Raw genomic sequence first — 21,560 nt, 5'->3', positions numbered from 1 at the left:
TACTTGTAAGTAGCATAACTTCACTCATGCACTGCTTAGACTTTTTAAAGAAATATTTGGTTGTAGTTGAATTAAAAAAGAGAGATGCTATTATAATGCCTCTATACAACACACAATTCACATAATATAATTTGATTTATAAAATTTAAAATTTATATTTTTTAAATTAAATTATATTATTTGGATGATGTGTGATATAGATGTCTTAAAATAGAGTTATTGATGAAATAAACATTGCCATTTTCTAGCTTGATATAAATAAATGAAAATATCATCTGAATCTTAGAAACGTTTTTTAATGAGCCCAAGTCTAATGGGCTTAGTTAAAACCGGAGGAATGATCGTTCAAGGCCAGGAAAGCAAACTAGACCGACTCAAATTGGGCTCTAAAGATCCAGTGTAGTCTACTTCCGTTTTTATAATTTCGGAATAGCTAACGGCAACAAATCAACTTGGTCCTACGCTTGACGATTTGACGCTTTTCACCCCACCGTCAATAGATTCAAAGATTCTTCCCTCTTTGCAATTCTCGGAATTCCCGATCCTTCTTTCAGCTTTCAATATCCACACACAAGAATTTCCTCAACGGAACGAGCATGAGCGCCGATCAAACCCACCCCGCCGGTACAAACATGAGCGCCGATCAAACCCACCAGGCCACACCATCGGGGTCCGATCTCAAACACAACTCCCCACACTCCGGTGACTACGCTCCCTACCCTAAGCTGGGCCCAGAGGACGTCCAGCCCCCTCCGATTGAGGACTGGAGCGACGTGCCAATGGGTTCCCAACCGAAACCGCAACAGCAAACGCAAGCGCCGCTTGAGAATCCCGTGCACGCTGAAGCCAGGGCTCCGGTAACCGCGGACGCCGCCACCACGATGCCGCCAGAATCGAATCCCTACATCTCTGCGGCTCCGGCGCCGGAACCATCTTCCGCCGTCAAGAGTGAGTCAGATTTACGGTTCGATTATTTTATAAATTTGAGGAATTTCAAAGTTGATAATGATTCTGTGTGGGTTTTTTAAAGTAGTTGTGGAACTTTTTGTGATAAGGTTAATGATTGTCAGATAAAATGGACTCGGTGAAAGATGTGCTCGGTAAGTTGGGGAAGAAGGCGGTCGAGGCGACCAAGAAGGCCGAGGATCTCGCTGGGAACATGTGGCAGCACCGTAAGTATTACTTTGAATGCTATGAAATCTATGATCCGTGTTCCTCGTTCATGATTCATTCTGTCTAAGATGCCGTTGAAGTTATTTTTGTGCTCCAAGTAGTGAAGTATCAATACTAGGTGGTGGTTGTGATCCAAGTAGTTGTAGCATCAATGCCTTTTAGTTGTGAATTTGTGATGCATGTAACGTTAGTTAGGTACTCATGTATGCATCCTGTGTACTTAGGTTATGCCTTCTTTTCTTATAAAGAAAAAATCTTGATTACCTATATAAAAAAAAAGTTTGCGATGCATATAATGAGCTTTTCTTTGATCAGTGAAAACCGGACCTAGTTTTGCTGACGCTGCTGTCGGAAGAATTGCTCAAAGTACAAAAGTCCTGGCAGAAGGTGGTTATGAGAAGATTTTTCGACAAAATTTTGAGACTGCTCCGGAGGAGAAGCTTCTAAAGACTTATGCATGCTATCTATCCACATCTGCTGGACCAGTAATGGGAGTTCTGTATCTGTCCACAGCAAAACTTGCATTTTGTAGCGATAATCCACTCTCTTACGAAGCTGGTGAACAGACTCAGTGGAGCTATTATAAGGTATACTGTTCTTTATGCTTGTCAGCTTTTTTATTAATTGCAACCTTAAGAGCTAATAGCATCATCCTATCACGTTTTTTTTTAATGATGGCATCATCCTATCATGTATTTTTTTTTATGACTAAATGATTTTTATATCTTGATTTGTGAATTTTCGTGAACTGTTGTTCTAGGATTTCTATTATCTAATGGTTTATATACACGAACGCCCTCTTTTTATTTTGTATTGCTTGATAATTGCTGGAATTTGAGTGGAACCTTTCAAGTTCTCAAGTTTTTTAACGGTAGTTTGCCCATTTAAATTACCAAATTGCTTGATTGATGGTTAATGTTCAACATGCAATACTAGACTTCGAGCATTCTCCATAGTGGTTCTATTTGCCTCCTTTGCCCGTTCTCTTACTTGCATTAACACGTGGTGGTTCTTGAAAACTCGAGATAGTTATTATACTGCTGTGTAACGTGAATCCATTGAAGAAAATATGTTATTGTTCTGTCATGTCTCCTCCTGTGCTGTGAGGGAGTTAGGTTTATGAGTAATAATAGAGTTTAAAAGAAAGAGGTAATGCACTTTCTAATCGAAAGCTGTGAATGACTGGAGAAATTTAGTGATTAAAAAATCAGTCATCTTTTTGGATTGAATAGAGTTGTTGACTTTAGAAAGTTATGAATGACTCAAGATTTGAATTTATATTGATGTCAGTGAGAATCACCCCAAAAGAAGGGATTTCGTTGTTCCTCTGATTTATTTTGATCACAGAAGACGTACTTTTATTTATTTTGATCAGTAAATAAGAATTATATATATAGAATACTAGGCTAGCTATTTATGTTTAACAGTATAAGGAAATATCTTTAGAGATTACTTATATATAAAAAAAATATCTTTAGAGGTATATTCTTGTTTAGAGGAACGAATGGAGTAAGAGTCCCCCCTAAGTTTTTCCAGATAAATATATATATTTTAAAACGAATGAGATCAATTTTATTAAAGAGAAAAGGGATGTTATCCCTGTATACAGGAAGTATACATGAACTTACTCAACAACAAAGGGGGTTTTCCCGGAGAAAGGATTTATAAGTGGGGAGTGGGGACGGTAGAAGGCTCAAAGGCTTCTTGAAAATGCTAAAGAATGACATTACTGTCATAGATGCAAAAAAGTGACCCTGTTACACTGTAAATATGTTGGGATAACAACAAATTTTAACAAAGAAAAGAAGAGATAGAATAGCTGTATGTTAGAAAAATGCAAAATGCCACAGAAGACGTACTTTTATTTATTTTGATCAGTAAATAAGAATTATATATATAGAATGCTAGGCTAGCTATTTATGTTTAACAATATAAGGAAAAGAATGCGGATATCATCGTGAGTAAATATGTGAAACCTAGAAAGGAAATCACAGAATCTTCTCTCAATTGTAATTTAAATGTACCTCGATACACGGCTTGGAATACTTTTTTAAGAGAAAAAAGAAAGATAAGAGCAGGAGGAGATGCATCTGCTTTACCAAATATACGAAGGTTATCCAGGACATTTATGAGACCCGAGATATGTAATCTTGCTATAAAATGTTCTCTTGCAACCTGTGCCCAGCAGTAGCTAGTCAATCTGCTGCCTTTGTTGCTTTAATTACTTTTGGTCAATCTGCCCATGATTAGATATAGGACCAAGTTTTTACCTACTCTCTCTTAGTAGGCAATCGTGAATGTTTGGTTTGTTTAAGTATTTGTTTACTAGCTTTTATTCTTTGATTTTCTCTTCAGTGGATTAAAGATATTGGCGTTCATGCCTTCCCTTTTGCATAAATAGGTGGTTATTCCATTACATCAGCTGAGAGCTGTCAATCCTTCAACAAGTAAAGTCAAGGCTGGGGAAAAATACATACAGGTTATCTCTGTTGACAACCATGAATTTTGGTTTATGGGCTTTTTACACTATGATAGTGCCGTGAAAAATCTTGAAGGAGCCTTGCAGCCCCACAGCCTATGATGAACAAGGGCCAAACTTTTGAACATGTAGCAGAAGGAACAACTCATTACCAACAAGTTGATGTAGAAAAAAAAAAAGCCTGTCCAGAATATGGGATGTCTAAGCTAAAATTATGTATTTTATATGCTGCCGGGTGTTCCCTGGTGTTGGGACTCATTTATTTCGATCGTAGTTTTGGTGACATATTTGGCGTGATGAAAAAGTATAGTCCATTTGAAAATTATTGAGTTCTGAATTCTGATAAAGGTGACTCTACTATTGCAATATTGTTTAAATTCACATAAGATATTCTTCCTTTTTAATTTATATCTTATTGTTTCTTGGTTGATCATCCTCCTTTTGGCCTTTTATTTTCTTCGTAATGAGATGCAATTTGTAATCACCAGTATGTTCAGTGACATGTTCTAAAAACAGTCTGTTTGTCTTCCGCCTCCGGCTTCTGCTATGATTTTTTTTCCCAGTTAATGACATCAATCTAGTTAGCTGCAGCAATACAATACATTTAAAATGATTCACAATCGTACATAGTTTGGGTTGTCTTGGAGTGTGGCAGCTGTGGACAATTCTCGATTGGAGCTGCGGTCCAAAAAAGAGTGTCTTGGTGTTTCTGTTTGATTCTGAAATTAAACCTATAGCTTGCTTGTAATAACAAAACCGTGTTCCAATTAAATTTCAGAAAGCTTGTGAAGTACAAGTTTGAGGTTGGCTTTGTATAAACGGTGGATAAGACAAATATCACCTTACACTTGTGATTATAACTAATGAGATGACTTGATGAACTTGCGTATTTTGCACTCATATCTTAATGTATAAAAACACCTTTCCGAGCTGTTGAAAGTATTTAGAACAGAAAAGTATTGTATAAAAAAAACACCTTATTCTCAAATAATACCAATTTAGTCATTAACCCAAGTCGAAAATGGGGTGAAAAAAAGGAATTAAATAGAGCAAACGTACATGAAAAAATCCTGAACATTTTAAGTTAGGCTTGAATATTAGGAGATATGATAATAAGCTAAAACTTAAGAGGGCAGTGTTAGATATTAGATACATAGTAAAACCAATTCTGAAGTAGTATTTAAGCTATATAAGCATGTCTGGATCTTAGTTCTTAGCCAACCTAGGATGAAAATGACTGATTCGGAATTATCTTGAAATAACCTGTCAAATGCATGATAGGTTCTGGCATTTCCATATGAAAAATTCTATTTCTAAGCCTCATACACCACACACCATCATTTTTATGATTTCTTTAATTTTATTCTCTTACTAAATATGTGGTATATGGATTATGAGTAGAATAATTCAATTATTTTAAGAATAATAAAACCAAAAAAAACTTTAAAAAAATTTAAAAAAAAAAAAATTTTCGGTGTGTGGTGTATGGACTTATGAATAACAATGCTCCATCCATATTAGTCTGTCAAATCAAGCTGACCCATTTTTGGAACCTCCTCTAACAGATCAGTGAAGACGACATTTCGTCCCCTAAATTGCCCATGACTCTTGTTTTGTTGTGGATACAGTTCAGAGAATATGTCATCCAAATTCCAAGGCGTTTGATATGTTTTCCGCCCACCATGAAAAGCTTGGAAAATGCCCTCATAACTTGTTGCACCCAGACCTTAAATGCCATGGAGGAAACAAAATCATTCGACAGACAACTTCATAAGTTTGATGGGGGCTTTCTATCTAAAAAAAAAAGAGCCCTTTAGTACCGTTATTATATGGACCCCAATTCCGTTAAGTAGAGATAAAAAAATATATATATATTTATTTCTCTCAAATTTTGTTAAAATTTAACTCTAAGTATAAGAGAAATAAATATATAAAATAATTTCTACGATATTTATTAATACCTATATAGATTTTTAAAATAATATTAAATATTTAATAAATATTATATGATCTACTTCTTAAAACTTGAAGTTTAAATAAGAATTTGTAAAAAAAAAAAATTGATCCAAGACCAAGACAAACAAATCCCCTAGCATAAGCCCAAAAATGGAGTTCCCCGAGAGGGAAGACGGAGTGCTCGAATTTCAAACCTTTATGAGATCAGCTCCAATGTTCCTATAAAGAAATAGTCCTTTGGACCAATGTTGTAGTAATTGTCTGGGCCCAGCAAGATCTGAAAGACGATTTGAAAGGTGATAAGCTTCAACTCAGAACTGGCCCATATTTCTGTTTGAAATTAAGACACTGCAATATATTAAATAGAATTATAACAAAAACTAAAAGAAAAAAAAATAATAAATAAGTACCAAAATTTTAACTGCTACATCTAAATTAATATAATCAATAATATCGATAGAATTTAGAGATCATAATATCAATACATAAATATATGATCTTATATTTAAGATAAATTAATTTCTTTTATCATAATAAGATATTTTTTAATTTATAATAAATTTTTTTGTAATTTATCTTCACTAATTTTTTAAACCAAAATGATTAACTAGTTAGAAGCAAGATATGAACTTAGACTAATGATAAACTTATGACTGTTTTACAATCAGCCAATATATGAAAGCTGTATGTCACTTCATTATAAATAAATTTTAATTTTATAAAATTACTCTTTATTTAATATGAAATTATAAAATAATTATAAAAAAATCGTAACTATATAAATATTATTTTCCATGAAATTAATATGTTTTAAAAACTAATCTATCATGTAGATCTAAAAAAAAAAAAAAAGAGGTTATGAGGTTGAGATATTCATTAATATAAAAAATTAATAAAATTATTATAATTAACAGAACAGCCTCAAAAGTTAAAAAAGCACAAGTAACTAAAATCTGATAAATTTGATTAATCAGAAGAAAATCAACATGATATGACGTTGCATGCCAGAAAATTAGCTAAAATAGGAAGTATGTACGTAAGAATAGAGGCACGAAGCAGATAATGAGGATGCATTTAATGAACGTCGGTGGATTGAGGGGAGGGGAGGGGAGGGGAGCCCCACATCATCATGTAGAAAGTGCAGCAGAATAAATAAAGATAGCATGAAGGCTGAAGCCAGCCAGCCAGCCAGCCTCATGAGATAGATGGAAGCTGTAGCATTTATATATGCTGAGATATGAGAGAGTTTAGCTTTCCCGACAAGCTGCTAATTCACAACTTTCCTTTTAGATACACTAATTATATGCATTACTACTTGACTTTCTCCAACATCAACCTCTCCACTTTGCTGTTTTTCAGTTTCTGTCCACACATGTCTCTCTCTCTCTCTCTCTGCTTATCATTTTCTTAATTATCTAACTGGGACGATTAATTTGACAGCCCCCAAACCCCATTCCTCTGATCTCTTTTTATTAATATTTTTTATGGAGGGGTAGGTCAAGCTAGCTAGGTAAGGCAATTAGTACTGTTGAAGAAAATTAATTAGCAATGATTTCTTAATTCCTAAATATATATATATATATATATATATATGTGTATATGTATATATAAATACTGGTCATGGAGGTCCAAATGAAATTTGGAATATAAGTAGTGTTTGCGATGCGGGCATACCCCCACCCTTCTTGGACTGGCTGATGGGGATTGATATTGTTGATTGTTTGGTACCTATTGAGAATGGCTGTCGCAGAAAATAATAAAGATATAACTATTTTCAAAACCCTTTATACAACATTAATATTTTTAAAGAAATGATACTTTTATAAAGTAAGTTATGAAATTATCATTATTTTACAGATATAATGCATCTATATTATATATAATATGGTTGTGCGTCTATTTTATATATATATATATATATTAGTACTCAGCCCAAAATGTATTCGGGGAGAATACGTACCAACGTCCCTTGATCACCTTCCATGCATAACAACTTAAGCCAAGTGGGGCTTGGCACAAATTATGGCATCATTTGTATTTACAGTACATTTTAATTCATCTTAACTTATCTCAATTCATCTCATTATTATTTATTATTATTTAATAATTTTAATTCATAAATCTTATTATTATTTATAATTTATCTTATTACTATTCACAATCTATCTCAACTTATTTTCGAATCTAAACGACACCTTAATCTTTAGATCATGTGGGGGCCGGCTGGGGATCAGTCACGTACTACGTACGTAGTTAATTAGAAGAAAATTAGCTTCTGATCAACAATATTAATGGGCATGCATGCAGCGGGTTTTTATTCCAAACAGCTAGTTAATTTAGTATTTTAGGCGCGCACACATAGATATGGGGTTCGAAACAAAGTGGCGATCGAGACCATACATATATAAGACATACTATAAATTAGAATCCTTACAACACATCTTCACTTAATAAATATGTAATTTGTTATTTTTATTTTTTTATTTAAATATACAGTAAATATTTAAATATTAAAATAAAAGAGAAAAATAATTAATCACATATTAATTAAACGGAAATGTGTGATGTAACACTTACATATACAAATGAATTTATCTATATATATATATATGAGAGAGAGAGAAAGAGGAAAATTAGCAATTAATTGAGGACGAGGTACTGTTACAACCTAACACTGAAGAAATATAAAAGAAAGGAATGGTGTATCCCCATATATGTCCGTGGCCCAGTAGTCCAGTTTACACACTACTGGTATTTCTTATCCACCTTACCCCTCTGCTGGGTACATCTGTCTCCCTCCCGACTTAATCCGTGATTTCGAACTCCAAGCCTCCAGAACGCAAATGGAGGTTGAGGGTAATTAATGTCATAGAGAGAGAGAGAGAGAGAGAGAGTAAAAGTAAAAGCTGAAGCGGTGAAGTGGAGAGAAAGGAGGAGAAGACGACAGATGTGAATAGGGACACACAAAAATTGCAGCTTTGCATTGCATGCAACCCACGTTTTGATTCGGTTTTTGGAATTCTCTTGATTCACGATCACATTCACGATAATGATGATAACGATCTATTATGATCAAACGGTACAAAAATACAATTCGTGAGTACTGCAATTCTATATTAATCTTCTCGATCGCATGTTAGATCACTGTAGATTAAGAGGCAACTGACTCTACATGGTGCTGCGCGAAATATTCTGGATCTCCACTACGCCAACTCCATGCGCGCATTAGAGATCAAGTTAGAATTTAACCTAGTTTGAACAAAATGGCTCATCCTGAGCAGCAATATGTGTACCCAAAACACAATAAATCATCAACCATCTCCTATGCTGATCGGAACAAGAAAATTAAACTAGGAAAAAACAAAACACTATGTGTATATATAAACTAAAAACTCAAAACGAAAACGGGAATTAATAATGATCAGAAAGAACCCTAGCTATTTAGATCTCGAGTGAATTTACAGTACCATTTTCAATTCCACTCTCTCATGAACGCGGAACCAATATTCTTGAAAATTAGGGTTTCTTTCCCAGAGTGTGCTTATTGTTGTGCATCCATACCTTTAGGACATTCCGTCTCACGCCGGTGTCGGCGCAAAACTGCTCAACCGCAGCCTCATCGTGCTTCTGAATCCTCCACCCCAGGCTCTCCGCAAACGCGAGCATCTTCTCCCTCTGCTCTTGGGTAAACTTGGTCCTAAACCTCTTCTTCGACCCAGAACTCCCACCGCCACCGCCACTGCTACTAGGGTTTGACATGTCCTCTCCTTCCCTGCTGTGAGCACCCCCACCACCACCAGAAGCTGCCGGCAACGCCAACGGGTGCCTGTGATGCTGAGAAGGCGTAGTTAAGCGGAGGTGGTACCCCGTCTGTGGAGGTGGAGGTGCCGACGTCCGATAGTAGGGGGAGATTTGGTGATGGTGGTGGTACAACACAGCTTCTGATGACCCGTTCGTCTCCTTACGATGGAAATTGCGGTGGCAATTACAGGCGGCGCATTTGAGGGCGTCGAGGGTTCCTTCGTCGCCAGCGGCCAGGAACTCGCCGCAACCATCTACGGCATGCCCGCCTATGCTCACGGCGTGGTTCTTCAAGCATTCTCTGTACCTGATAGTCGTGTTCCCACCCCCGGTCCTGATCTCCTCTCCGACGCTGGACCCCATTTTTGGCCTTGCTGAGTTACTGACCGATTCGTACCCGGGCGGTGGAGTTGGAATCTCCATCATATCTTCTTCTTGTTCTTCGTGCTCGTCGAATTCCATTATCTCCTTTTCGTCTCTCTCTTCCTGATGGTGGTGGGGGAAGATCTATACTTTCCCGGTCACTGAGAAAATCGATCAGCAATAACTATCAACAAATATCACCAAAAAAACAATCGGCTTTCTCGATATTAAGACTTGTCAAATTAAAAACAATTAATTTATTTGTCAAAGCTTCTAAGCTTGGAGGAGGAGGAGATAAGAGGGGGACGAGAGTGTGGCCATCAATTTCCTGCAGGGAAGAGGTGTCTTTACTCGCAGAAAGGCTTCTAATACTTTTCATTTGTGAAAATCCATATTTATTAAGCTCTATTTTTACCCTTCTCCATCCTTCTCTTCTACTTCTTATGTTAAAAAATTGGGTTTACAGTTTATGCCTGCTGGTTATAAGTTAAACTTCTGCTTCTGCGTACGTAGTTTTCTTTTTTGTTTTTGCTTTTGTTTTTGTTTTATTTTTGTGGTAGTGGGAGGGGGGTTTTAATTTTTAGGTTTATAATGATCTTTGGCATTGCATGAAATTGCTCTTTTGGCGTTTTGCAGGTTACGCAATCACTGTTGTCTAGTACTTCTTTTTCCTCTTTTGAGCTGGAAAATTCCATTTTCACTCGCGCGCGGTGAGAATCTTACTTCTCAGTAACAGCAGACAACAAATGAAAGAGACAAATTAATAAATGACTCAAGGTGTATTTTCAGGCACAATTTTTCTTGACAGATCATTTTTTTAAAATCCACACGTACATGTTAATATTATATGATCATGTAAATGTTAAATCTCAAATATATATTTGAAAAAACAGGCGCGCGCGCGCACACACACACACACAAAAGTTCCTGCAAAAAGCTAGCTAGCTCACTTATCGCAAAGTTATATATGATCGAGAATAAACACGCGCGAATTCATCAGAGCACTTTTTAGGCCCAATCATTTGTTTCGTGTCCAAGAACATGATCAAACAGTCACAAATGTTCTCCAATTCCTATACCATACCACACATAGGACAAAGCATGGTTACAAACCGACACCTTAATCTACCGCTGCATCTCCCAACTGTTGGATCGAGCCGATCGTGAATTTCCACTATATATGGACCAACAGAAAGCTGCGCTCAATCGCTCAATCGTATCAACCCAAGTAGCATATATGAACAATGGTACGTAGAGAAGATCATGATGTGACACGAAAACAACGTCCACTGAAAACCTCAGCCCTTAATCAATTGGATTGGTGAATGATCGATCTTTCGGAATATATGTTCAAGCTTATCCTCTTCCATGCCAATTATCATATCATTTCTAGTTTTGGCCAAGAATCCATATATCGATGATCTTCTCGCTCGTGTGTATATATATATCAACTTCTCGAAAAAAAAGAAAATTAAGTCCAGTACTAGACAGTAATTAATTAGCCTAGCTACATCAGGATCGGTATTAATTTATATCTACAAATAGTACGAGCTTTCGAATTTAATATATTTTTCGACAATCAAATGGATGGATTTGGTGGACGAATTTCACTAGGTTTGCCGCCAGTTAATTAGAAATCTACAGGTCACGTGGTAGGAGGTGCAATTGATGACAAAAATGATGAGAGACAGCTGCTTCAACGTCCTGCACTGCAGCCGCAGTAAGTCATGCATACGAGAACTACAAACGAAGGACACGGATTTTACATCGGAGAAATCATGTTGTCGGCACTTCTGGGATATAGCTGACTACGTAGGCGCGTGCCCTCCATCTCCGACATTAAGTAGTCTCTGCCGTCGTCAACTGACTCAACTCCATGTCTCCATAGTCCATCCATCCAACATGGCTCAATTTACAGCTACTTTGACTTCATGTTCCGATATAAATGGATCGATCGCATTCGACCTATTTGTAAATTATATCGGTCGAATTAAACACATATATAACTTGTATACAAGAGCCACAAAGTGTTGAGTTCAAACCTGACTGCAAATTTATATATACAAAGGGAGGCCAGAATTGATCAAGTTCACCTGGATAGAACTGATCAACCCATTCTATATCTTTATTAAAAGCAAAGATCAAATAAAATAATACTTCAACGCAGTACACGTTTGAGTCTTAGCTTATATTTTCAAACTCTTTTCGATGTTTCCTAGAGGTATTTTATGGTGTACGACGTTGTGATATTAAGGTGGTAGTACTAATCCAACACACTTGAAATATTAATTATACTGATCATATATATATATATATATCATGGGTTGCATTACGTCCACACGTACAGATCAGTACTAGACGATGAGTCGCAGTGTCGTGAGATTCCCTCTCTGGAGCTGTGATCTGACCCCATCCCGGCCACAACCTAATAGCCAGGTAGGCCCAGCTCCGGCCTCCTTCTCTCAATCGGGTTAGCTAGCTAGCTACTACGGCTTCCCTCTTTTGACGCCCTGCCCTAACCCCACTGTACCTATCGTTACGTCTGTCATTTTCATGTCAGCTGGCGGGAAACCGTCTTAAGAGTGACAAACCAATTCAGCTCTCTCTCTCTCGCCGATGGAGCGTGAGAATGGGAAAGGTGGTGGTGACTATGGTCATCAGGTGTGATCCCTGTCTGTCTATGCTCTTTTTTGCGTATTCAATTTCCCCGACTAATTCGTTTGCAATTTTGTATTTTAACAGTTGAGTTTTTACTATTTTAGCTTTAGAAAGATAGTTTTTTTTTTTCAAAATTTATTGGTATGCATTGGTGAGGGGAGATAGGGATCAAGCATAAGAGGGAGAGGGAGAGGGAGAGAATTGCGGGGAAAGGGAGACAGGCGTGGCCGTGACAGTACCATAAAAGAAATCGTCAGAGGGAAGGGGGACCTAGCTTTTATTTCCATTTCGTTTGCTTTTGGCAGCCTTTTCTCGTATTAATTGTTTTTCTGGTTGTAAATATTTGCATCTTAGGTTAGGTTTTTTTTAACAGGGCAGTACTGCTACCTGAGCGCTTTTCCAAAATTTTCATTTCACATCTTATAGATGTGGGATCTAATGATTGATAAGTAGAATTTTTATTTTCATAAAAGTTTAGGGTAAATTTATTTTTAAATTTTTGAAATATTTCTTTTTAAAAAAATTATAATTCATAAAAAACATTTTTTAACAATGGCCCTTGGATGAGCCGGAGCAAATTGAATCAAAGAATTTTATTACCCATCATTCTTTTACATTATATTTATTATTTCCACGTATTATATATCATATTTTAAAAAAAAAATTATTTTTTTATTTTTAAATTTATTGAACTATTTTATTCATCATCTGTATATCATATATTTAATAAAAAAAAAAATATAACGTGTGAGAATGATCAATAATCAAAACCAAGGCATCCCATATTCCATGTAATAAAGATAACCAAGCTTGTACGACTCCCCCCGAATATTATCGGTAGAAACCAATTAGGTATTGTGAAATATTTCGTGTTTTTTACAAGAGAAAGTAACTGTAAGTATATAAGTATCGTATAATCATTTTAAAAAAAGTGAATAAATACGAGATCTATATAAAAATAAATTAATTTTTTAATAATAAATTTTATTTTTTTTAAATATTTACACGATATTTATTGTAACGCCCCAATGGAAGATCCAAACTACATAGCCTATACTCCAAAAAGACTAGTCAATAATATAATTAGAGCCCTATTAGAACCTTATAAAGAGCAAAAACTTCTCTTTCCCAAGCAATGTGGGATCTCATACACCACCAACCCTTATCCATATCATATGGGATCTCATACACCACCAACCTTTATCCATATCATATGGGGTATCATAATCTACTCCCTTAAATTCCCGACGTCCTCGTCAGGCCTGTTCATTGTTGGTAGCATGGCTCAAGTCCCGCATTTCTGGTTAGGATAGGCTCTGATACCATTTGTAACGCCCCAATGAAAGACCCAAACCACATGACCTATACTCCAAAAGGACTAGTCGATGATACAATTAGAGTCCCATTGGAATCTTATAAAGAGTAAGAACTTCTCTTTCCCAAACAATGTGGGATTCCATACACCACCAACTCTTATCCATATCATATGAGATATCACATTTATATATTTTACTATTATATCTACTTTACTTTTCTTATATACGTTGAAGAATTACTGAGACTAGCTGCTGTTAACCGAACAAAACAAAGGTGACGATATACTTTGTTCGATTTGTAGAAGACCGTTTCCGAACGGGGGAGCGTGTCGTGCCAAAACAAAACAAGAAACTGGGAAAGCCAACGAGACCCAGCCCTTTGGCAATGAATACGGACCACATATAAATATTTAACCCAATAAAAAACAAACATGCTCAGCCTGCTAATTTACTGTCCCACTGAAGTGGTCCAACTTAAATCAGGTCATGGCAGCCTTAACCTTTATTGCTCTTTGGAGCTCATCTTTTTATGATGGGGCCACAGAGTCAGGGAGAGACCAGACCACCTTTGAGATCTCCTTCAAACTAACGCCTCTGTATTTCTCTGTCCATGCCATGGTTAATAATCCAGATCATTCTAATCTTTTTTTTTATCAATTTAGATGGTCCAATATTGTAAAAATGTTCTTATAGGGTTCATTTTTTCGGAACAAAAAACCTATACAGACAACATTCGTTTGAATAATAAAATGAGATGATTTGATTTTAGATAAAGTTAAATAAAATATTATTATAATATTATTTTATTAATATTATTATTATTTTAAGATTTAAAAAAATTAAATTATTTATTATATTTTATGTAAAAATTTTAAAAATATATAATAACAAAATAAGATTAGATAGTTTTTAAATTCAAACCAGCCCTGCAAGCTTTACAAAATATGTTTATCGATCTTCAGAATTGGACCATCCAATTCAGTCAAAGAAGACCTCTATTCGTTACTGTAGCTTTTAGTTTTTCCTTTCATCAAGAATTGGGCCCAGGTAGACCCAACTCGTTCGTCATCTTTCAAGATTCGAGCTTCTAAATAGAACTCTCAGCCCAATATTATGTCACACGGCGTTTAGACCTACAGATCTGTCGAAAATTGCACGAGTTAGGCCCATTTTGTCTATGCGTAATTATCATACACGATCTAGAGTTTATATTTCTATATTCGACTGTCCGAGGATTGTCGTCTATGACCAGACATTTAGAATTCATATATATATATATATATATAATCTTTTTTTCTTTATGAAAAATACATTCCAAATATCATACTTCAATGTCATTAGTTAACCTGTTTGCTTTTCTTAAGAAACTTAGCTTCGATACCAAGTATAAGGGTCAAATTAGTCACCTATAATTTAGTATTAAGAAAAGATTGAAAATCAACCTAAGAGATAAAGTCAAGAAGAGATAAGTCAAGTTAACTCGGATTCCTAAAAGGAAAAAATTTCATAAGATAATTTGGACTCAATCACTACAAAAAAATAGACTTCTATATAAGGCGAATCTCTCCACAGAAGCTCCATATGCCAAACTTCACCACACATAGCGACTTCAAATAACTTTCTCTAAATTCATTTATTGTATTGAGAGATACGTAAGGTCATGAGATATTGTAAAATCACAAATCAAGATGGGAAGAGATGGTACGTAGAAAAACATGAATCAGAAGGATTGAAAAACAGAAAACTTAAAAGGGAAAGGACAAACCAAAACAAAGACAAAAACTAGAAAAAGATGCCGTTGTCCTGAATTGAAGTACAAGGACATGTGATAAAATAAATAATATTTGTCAACCGTTGAGAACCACCCGTTCCCTCGCACAAGAACTGCCAACTTACACATAAAACGGTAAGACTTTAATAACTGTGTGCCAAGCATCAGTGATTGCAATGCATGCAACTTACATAGAGGAAATTAATTACGTGGGACAGGAATATGGTGACGTGCCGGCATTGTTTGTCATGTGAAAAAGAAATCATCTGACTCCCTCCAAATACCTTCTATGTAGGGTTGAAAAACGATACTATAAGGCGCTTTCGGTTCAACCACATCGATAGTTTTTTAGAGTTATGATGCCGATCGAAATCGGCCGATAAGGAGGGAGAGAATTGGCTAGAATTTTATGGTCGGTGCTAATCAGTTCGATGTTCAATTCAATGGTTATTAATTCATTCTCAAATTCACATCACAAATTCAAAATAAATCAACTCAAAATTTACAAAAACAAAAATGCATAACAAATCAACTCAAAATTCACAAAAATATAAATACATAACAAATCAATTCGAAATTCACAATAAAATAGTAGACCTTGAGTCGTGGAGACCGACAATGTGTGGGTTTAACGAATAGAGGGTGGTGGCGATGTGGAGGTCTACAGGGCTGGGGATAGCGACTTCATTTTTGTCAAGGGGAAGCAAGACAGAGAAATTGAGAATCGAGAGTGAGCTGGGTGTCTGGGAGGGAAGTGGAACGACATGAAGAAGAAGAAGAAGAATGAGGGGTTATTAAACCGTACTTCGAAACAGCGTCTTTTGGCTTAACTCAAACGATGTCGTTTTGTCTTATTTTCTCATAAACTTCATGTCCAAAACGACACTGTTTCACTCAATTAAGTGAAACGACGTCGTTTCATATATAAAAAATATACATATATCTACTATCGGCAAGTTCGGTGGTTTGACATTGGTTCAAATCGGGACCGAACTGTCTAATGTCGATTTTAACAAATTCCTAATATCGGCCGGTCGATTCTCCACCGGTTTCGATCGGTTCCTGACTCAAGCAGCTACTTCTTGCCGGTGATGGTCATTCTGATCGGTTCCTATACACCCCTGCTTCTATGCATCCATTTTTTCCCAATTACTGTTAAGTAAAACAATGATGGATTTCGAGAATGCTTGTTGAAAGAATAATAAATATCTTATATCTTATAAAAGAGCTTTAGAGAAAGGAAAATGATATAATGCTCCATGATTTTACCTTATCATTTTGATCGCTCATATATTTATTTATTTATTTTTTTATTTAATGATTAAGGAAATGATTATTAGTGTATTAGTATATTTTTTTTAAAATATTAAAAAAAAAGAAAAAAAAAAGGTGGCATTTAGCCTAGGAGCACGCCCAACGCATAGTAGCAGTCCCCCAAGAGAAATAACTATCAATCGATAACTCATTAAATCTAATTCTAACAAAATCAAAGTACTCACTAAATATTTTGAATGGTTCATAAGCGTACAACTCAAAAGCAAAATGTAGGAGACAAACCCATGAAATTACACAAGCAATAAAACATGATGAAATGGTACAACATATGAGATTTTGGTCCAATATATAAATTTTTAAAAATTTTAAATATAAGTTTCATATCTTATATACCATTTAAAAAATATATGATTTTATTTTTTTATTCTCATATTTTATATTTCAATTCAATATAAAATATAAAAATAAAAAAATAAAATTACATATTTCTAATTGGTGTGTAGGAATGTGAGACTTCTGTGTAACATAACTCATAAATTTTTTGATATAAGAACTTGATGACATTATGACATATGATCTGATTTTTCAAATGAAAAATTTGATTTTGAAATCCCAATCTCTTGTATAAAAAAAATAAAATAAACCGTATAGATTTTATTTAAAAGCAAGTTGGATCGACCTCGACTCGCCTGTAAGACATGACGCGATTTGCAGTGCAACGACGTCGAGACAACTTACTCTTGTTATTACAATGAAACGAGAGATAGTTCGTATGGGAGTTGTAAATTCTGATCATCATCAATTCTTGAGTGCACTTATATTATATGGAAAGTTGAAACCATTCAACTAATGGTTTCTCGAGCATGATGTTTTCGGACTCCTCGTCCAAACCAATCACCAACTTGGACATGTCGATTCCTGTCGAAGTCTGAGGAATATTATTCCGTCCAAACTCGAACAAAAAGCCTCTACTCTTGTTGTACTGTACGAGGCGTGGTCTTTGCAAGACTCCCATGGACCTTGACTTGCTCAGCTTCACCACTGGCATTTTCACTGCCATTCCTGGCTTCGTTCTACCCGACACACGTCGATTTGCGCTCAAGTTTGAATCCGACCCCGCATTTGTTTCGCTGTAATAACCCACCGATTTCGATCTAACCATACGGTCACCGACCGAACCGGTTGGTTCAATCCCATAATCTGCACCCGGAACACTGGATACTTTCCTGTTTCTTCTGCTTCCGAGTTTCGTAACCTTCACAACATCTTCACTCCTGTCGTACGTTTCCCACTTCATCAACGACCGAGTAGTGTTGTCGACGCACGTGACTCGTTGCCTCAAGTTTTTCCAGATCGGCGGCGTGTGGACCTTCTTGGCGACGATTTTCAAGCACTCCACCACCTCCGCCATATCCGGACGTTTCTCCGCGCTTGATCGAACGCACCTGATGGCGAGCACCGCAAGATGTCGGATCACTGCTAGATCAGACGGAGAACTGATCCGGTAGTCACAGATCCCGGAGAATTCGCCGTGCTTAATCAACGGCACGGCCCAGTCGACCACCGATGGCGGACTGTAATTAACATCGATGGCGTGCCTGCCGCTGATGATCTCCAAGAGCAAGATCCCAAAGCTGAACACGTCGCTCTTGGTGCTCAGATCTCCCGGCGCTAGATAACCAGGGTCGAGGTACCCTAAAGTTCCCGCCGGAGGAGTGCACTTTATTCGCACGTCTTCCACGTGTCCCCTCAGGGCCAATCCGAAATCTCCCAACCTCGCGTTCCTGTTCTCATCGATTAAGACGTTCGAGGACTTTATATCTCGGTGAATAACCGGAGGATTCGACGAGTGAAGCGCCAGGACCGCTTTTGCTATCTGAACCGCGAACCGCACCCGCCGTGTCCAACCTGGCGGTGACCTGGAGGTCGAGTGTAAGAGATCGTAGAGGGAACCGTTGGGCATGTACTCGACGACAAGCAGTTTCCTGTTGCTGGAGTCCGAACAGAATCCCAACAGGTTCACAAGCCGAGGGTGTTGTACCCTGGAGAGTATCTCAATCTCGTTCTCTGCGGGGCTGGTACAGTTGCAACAATTGGTGCAGTTGCTGTTGTGGTACTGATGATTTTGGAATCTTGTCGTTGTTGTTGAGGGATTAAGAAGCTTCGTCCTTTTGACTGCAGCGACGAGCTTGCCATCGTCGAGGACGGCTTTATAGACACTCCCATGGCTGCCTTTGCCCAAGAAGCTCTCCGCTGAGAAGCCATCGGTGGCGGAAACTAACTCGGCGTACAAAAACTGTCTGATTTGCACCGCCTTACTGTGTTTGCGAGTTCGGGTTCTTGGTCTGTTCTTGACAGCGGAATAGTAGGAGTCGCAGATGGCTATGGCGGACTCTGCATTGCAAGAGAGATAGCCCATGCTTAATTAATTAGTTGTCTCTGGGCGGATGGCTATTGGGTATGAAGGTGGGTCTCGGAGAGACGAAAAAATACAGAAATCTATTAGAGAGTAAATAAAGAAAGAGATAGAAAGACAGGTGGTAAACGTGGCTGTGGTGGTGGAGAAGGAGGTGGTGGAAAAAGAGAGCGGCTAAAGCCATTACTACAAAGGTTGGTGGAATTGTGGTCGCTAAAGTCGCATCGCTGATTTACAGCATGGGCAAGATGTGAAATCAAAACAATCAAAGCTTTGAAATTGAAAACTTATTGGTTTTTTACATGCAAAAGCGTGCAACTTTGGGCAGGAATCCCCCCTCCTTTTTCTCTTCTCTTTCTCGGGCTTGGGTTGGTCTAAAGAGCTAATGGGGTCCATGATGCACTACACACACTGACATCGTTACTTTCAATTTCTTCTTTATTTTTTATGCCTCAATCTTCGCATTTGCGTAAAGATATTTCAGCATGGAGAATATTATGTTATATAATAAATTAGAGGCAATGATTTATGGATTATTAAGATCACTATGAGCAGTCGAGTGTCCGATCCGGTCCGAAATTTGTAGATTTGGAATTGGATTGAATTTAATCAATCCACATATTTTCCAGAATTCGATCCGGATCGAAGTTTTCAATCGGGTCAATTTTGCCAATCTAGATCTGATTATTTACAGCTTTACTTGAAGCTTTAAAAACTTTCTTAATAGCTTGACAAAATGTCCCGATAAGGCTAATTTTCTTTTTTTCATATATATATTTTATATTTTTAAATATTTTTTTAATTTATAATATTTTTAAAAATATTTACTTAATTATTAAGTAAAAAAAATATAAATAAAAATGCTCGGAATCCAAAATTGGGATCCGAGCATTTCTTTTCTGAATTTTAAGTCCAAAGTCATTTAAATTGAGAAATAATTTATATAAATTTTAAATAAATAAATAAAAATATAAAAAATTATCCATGTTAAAAAAAAAACACTTATCTATTTTCAAGTTCGTACCATTACTCATTTGGATCACCACTGATACAGTAACTCTCTCTCTCTCTCCCTCTCTCTCTCAAATGCAGACAATGGGATCCAGCAAATGGTTACAAGAACTTGGTCGATTGGATTCCATGTTTTTTCAACCAACCTATGACAATCGAGAGAGTAGATATTGATTCTATAAGTGGAGTGATGTGGGGTCCTGGGCTGGCATATATGGAGCACAGCGAATAGCATGCCTCCAAATCAATTAGTACCCCAGACTGATTCATTCGTATGCATCTGCAATAGCCTCCCATCATTTCAAATTTTGTAAACAATTCCCTCGTTGTTTTTATTGTAAAGTTTTTTGTATGCAATATCTTGAGGCAATACTTTTCTGACCCTGTTTTTCCTTCTTTTGAAATTTGACTATGAGATTCACCCTGCCCCAAAAAATGATTGTCAAATAGTTTTTGGTCTTTAGTTTGAATGATATCTCAAAGTTAAGCCATGACCACCAAATAATATGATTATATATACACAAAAAGGCATTGTTAATTACATAATTGATTAGCATGAACCCTCACCCTTTAAGACCCACCCCCTTCCCCCCAATACTTTTGCAGTCGAGCACGTTCATATTCAAAGAATCAAATGAAATGGGTGATCGTGGAGGAGAGGACACAGAATAAATAATAACCAACTCTAATCCCAGAAATGGATAGATATTAGCATTTGAAATTTCTCCGCAATCACGAGAGAAAGTGAAGTATGACCAGAATTAGGCTGCCCAATCAAAACAATTAAAAATTCAGCAAGTCGGTCCCATGCTCGCAGAAATTAAGGGGGTTTAACACTTTAGTCTTTACAGAGTACAAAATAAAATTCTGTCATATCACTTTTGAGGCAAGTTTAATTTGTCCAACTTAGTCGATCGAAGTTGTTAGTTTGGCCTTCTATTTTATACCTACCTAACGTGCTCTACTTGCGGACAACTCTTTCCGTTGTGAATGGGTTTAATATTTCTTCTATTCTCATTATTAGAGCATTGGTATTGGATTAGTCAAATGTCTTTTCATCTTCAAATTTAACAAATATCATCTATATTTGTTCCATATTGAATTAGCTAAATTGTTTTCATTCAAACTATAAGTTACAGTAAATCCATTCTTCTTTTCAAATATGAAAAGAACTATAGCAAGTCTAAAAATATTTTTTAAGATTATTATATTATAGATATGATATTTTTATTCATATAAGATTTTACTATCTATATATATATGAGATTATTATATTATAGATTGTTAGATTGTGAAAATAAAAATGAATATGATTTGTTGGAGATTATTAAAGATTATGAA

At 36.4% G+C, this 21,560-nt stretch overlaps 3 protein-coding genes across 3 annotated transcripts; 1 reads left to right on the top strand and 2 right to left on the bottom strand.

Moving 5' to 3' along the window:
• Positions 1–449: 449 nt before the first annotated feature.
• Positions 450–4,060, top strand: LOC108982031 (GEM-like protein 1). The gene is made up of 4 exons (XM_018953300.2): positions 450–948; positions 1,071–1,172; positions 1,489–1,760; positions 3,575–4,060. Exons 1-4 carry the CDS (start codon positions 597–599, stop codon positions 3,752–3,754), a joined length of 906 nt encoding a protein of 301 aa, XP_018808845.1. The 5' UTR covers positions 450–596; the 3' UTR covers positions 3,755–4,060.
• A 4,852-nt stretch (positions 4,061–8,912) lies between these two features.
• LOC108982030 (zinc-finger homeodomain protein 2) lies at positions 8,913–10,145 on the bottom strand. The gene has a single exon (XM_018953299.2). It carries the CDS (start codon positions 9,869–9,871, stop codon positions 9,125–9,127), a length of 747 nt encoding a protein of 248 aa, XP_018808844.1. The 5' UTR covers positions 9,872–10,145; the 3' UTR covers positions 8,913–9,124.
• A 7,281-nt stretch (positions 10,146–17,426) lies between these two features.
• On the bottom strand, positions 17,427–19,753 carry LOC108982029 (serine/threonine-protein kinase-like protein At3g51990). The gene has a single exon (XM_018953298.2). It carries the CDS (start codon positions 19,209–19,211, stop codon positions 17,613–17,615), a length of 1,599 nt encoding a protein of 532 aa, XP_018808843.1. The 5' UTR covers positions 19,212–19,753; the 3' UTR covers positions 17,427–17,612.
• Positions 19,754–21,560: the final 1,807 nt, after the last annotated feature.

Source organism: Juglans regia, chromosome 11, assembly GCF_001411555.2.
Source record: "Juglans regia cultivar Chandler chromosome 11, Walnut 2.0, whole genome shotgun sequence".
Classification (NCBI taxonomy): Eukaryota; Viridiplantae; Streptophyta; class Magnoliopsida; order Fagales; family Juglandaceae; genus Juglans; species Juglans regia.
The sequence above is the reverse complement of the archived record's forward strand: the minus strand, read 5'-3'. Positions and strand labels throughout refer to the sequence as shown.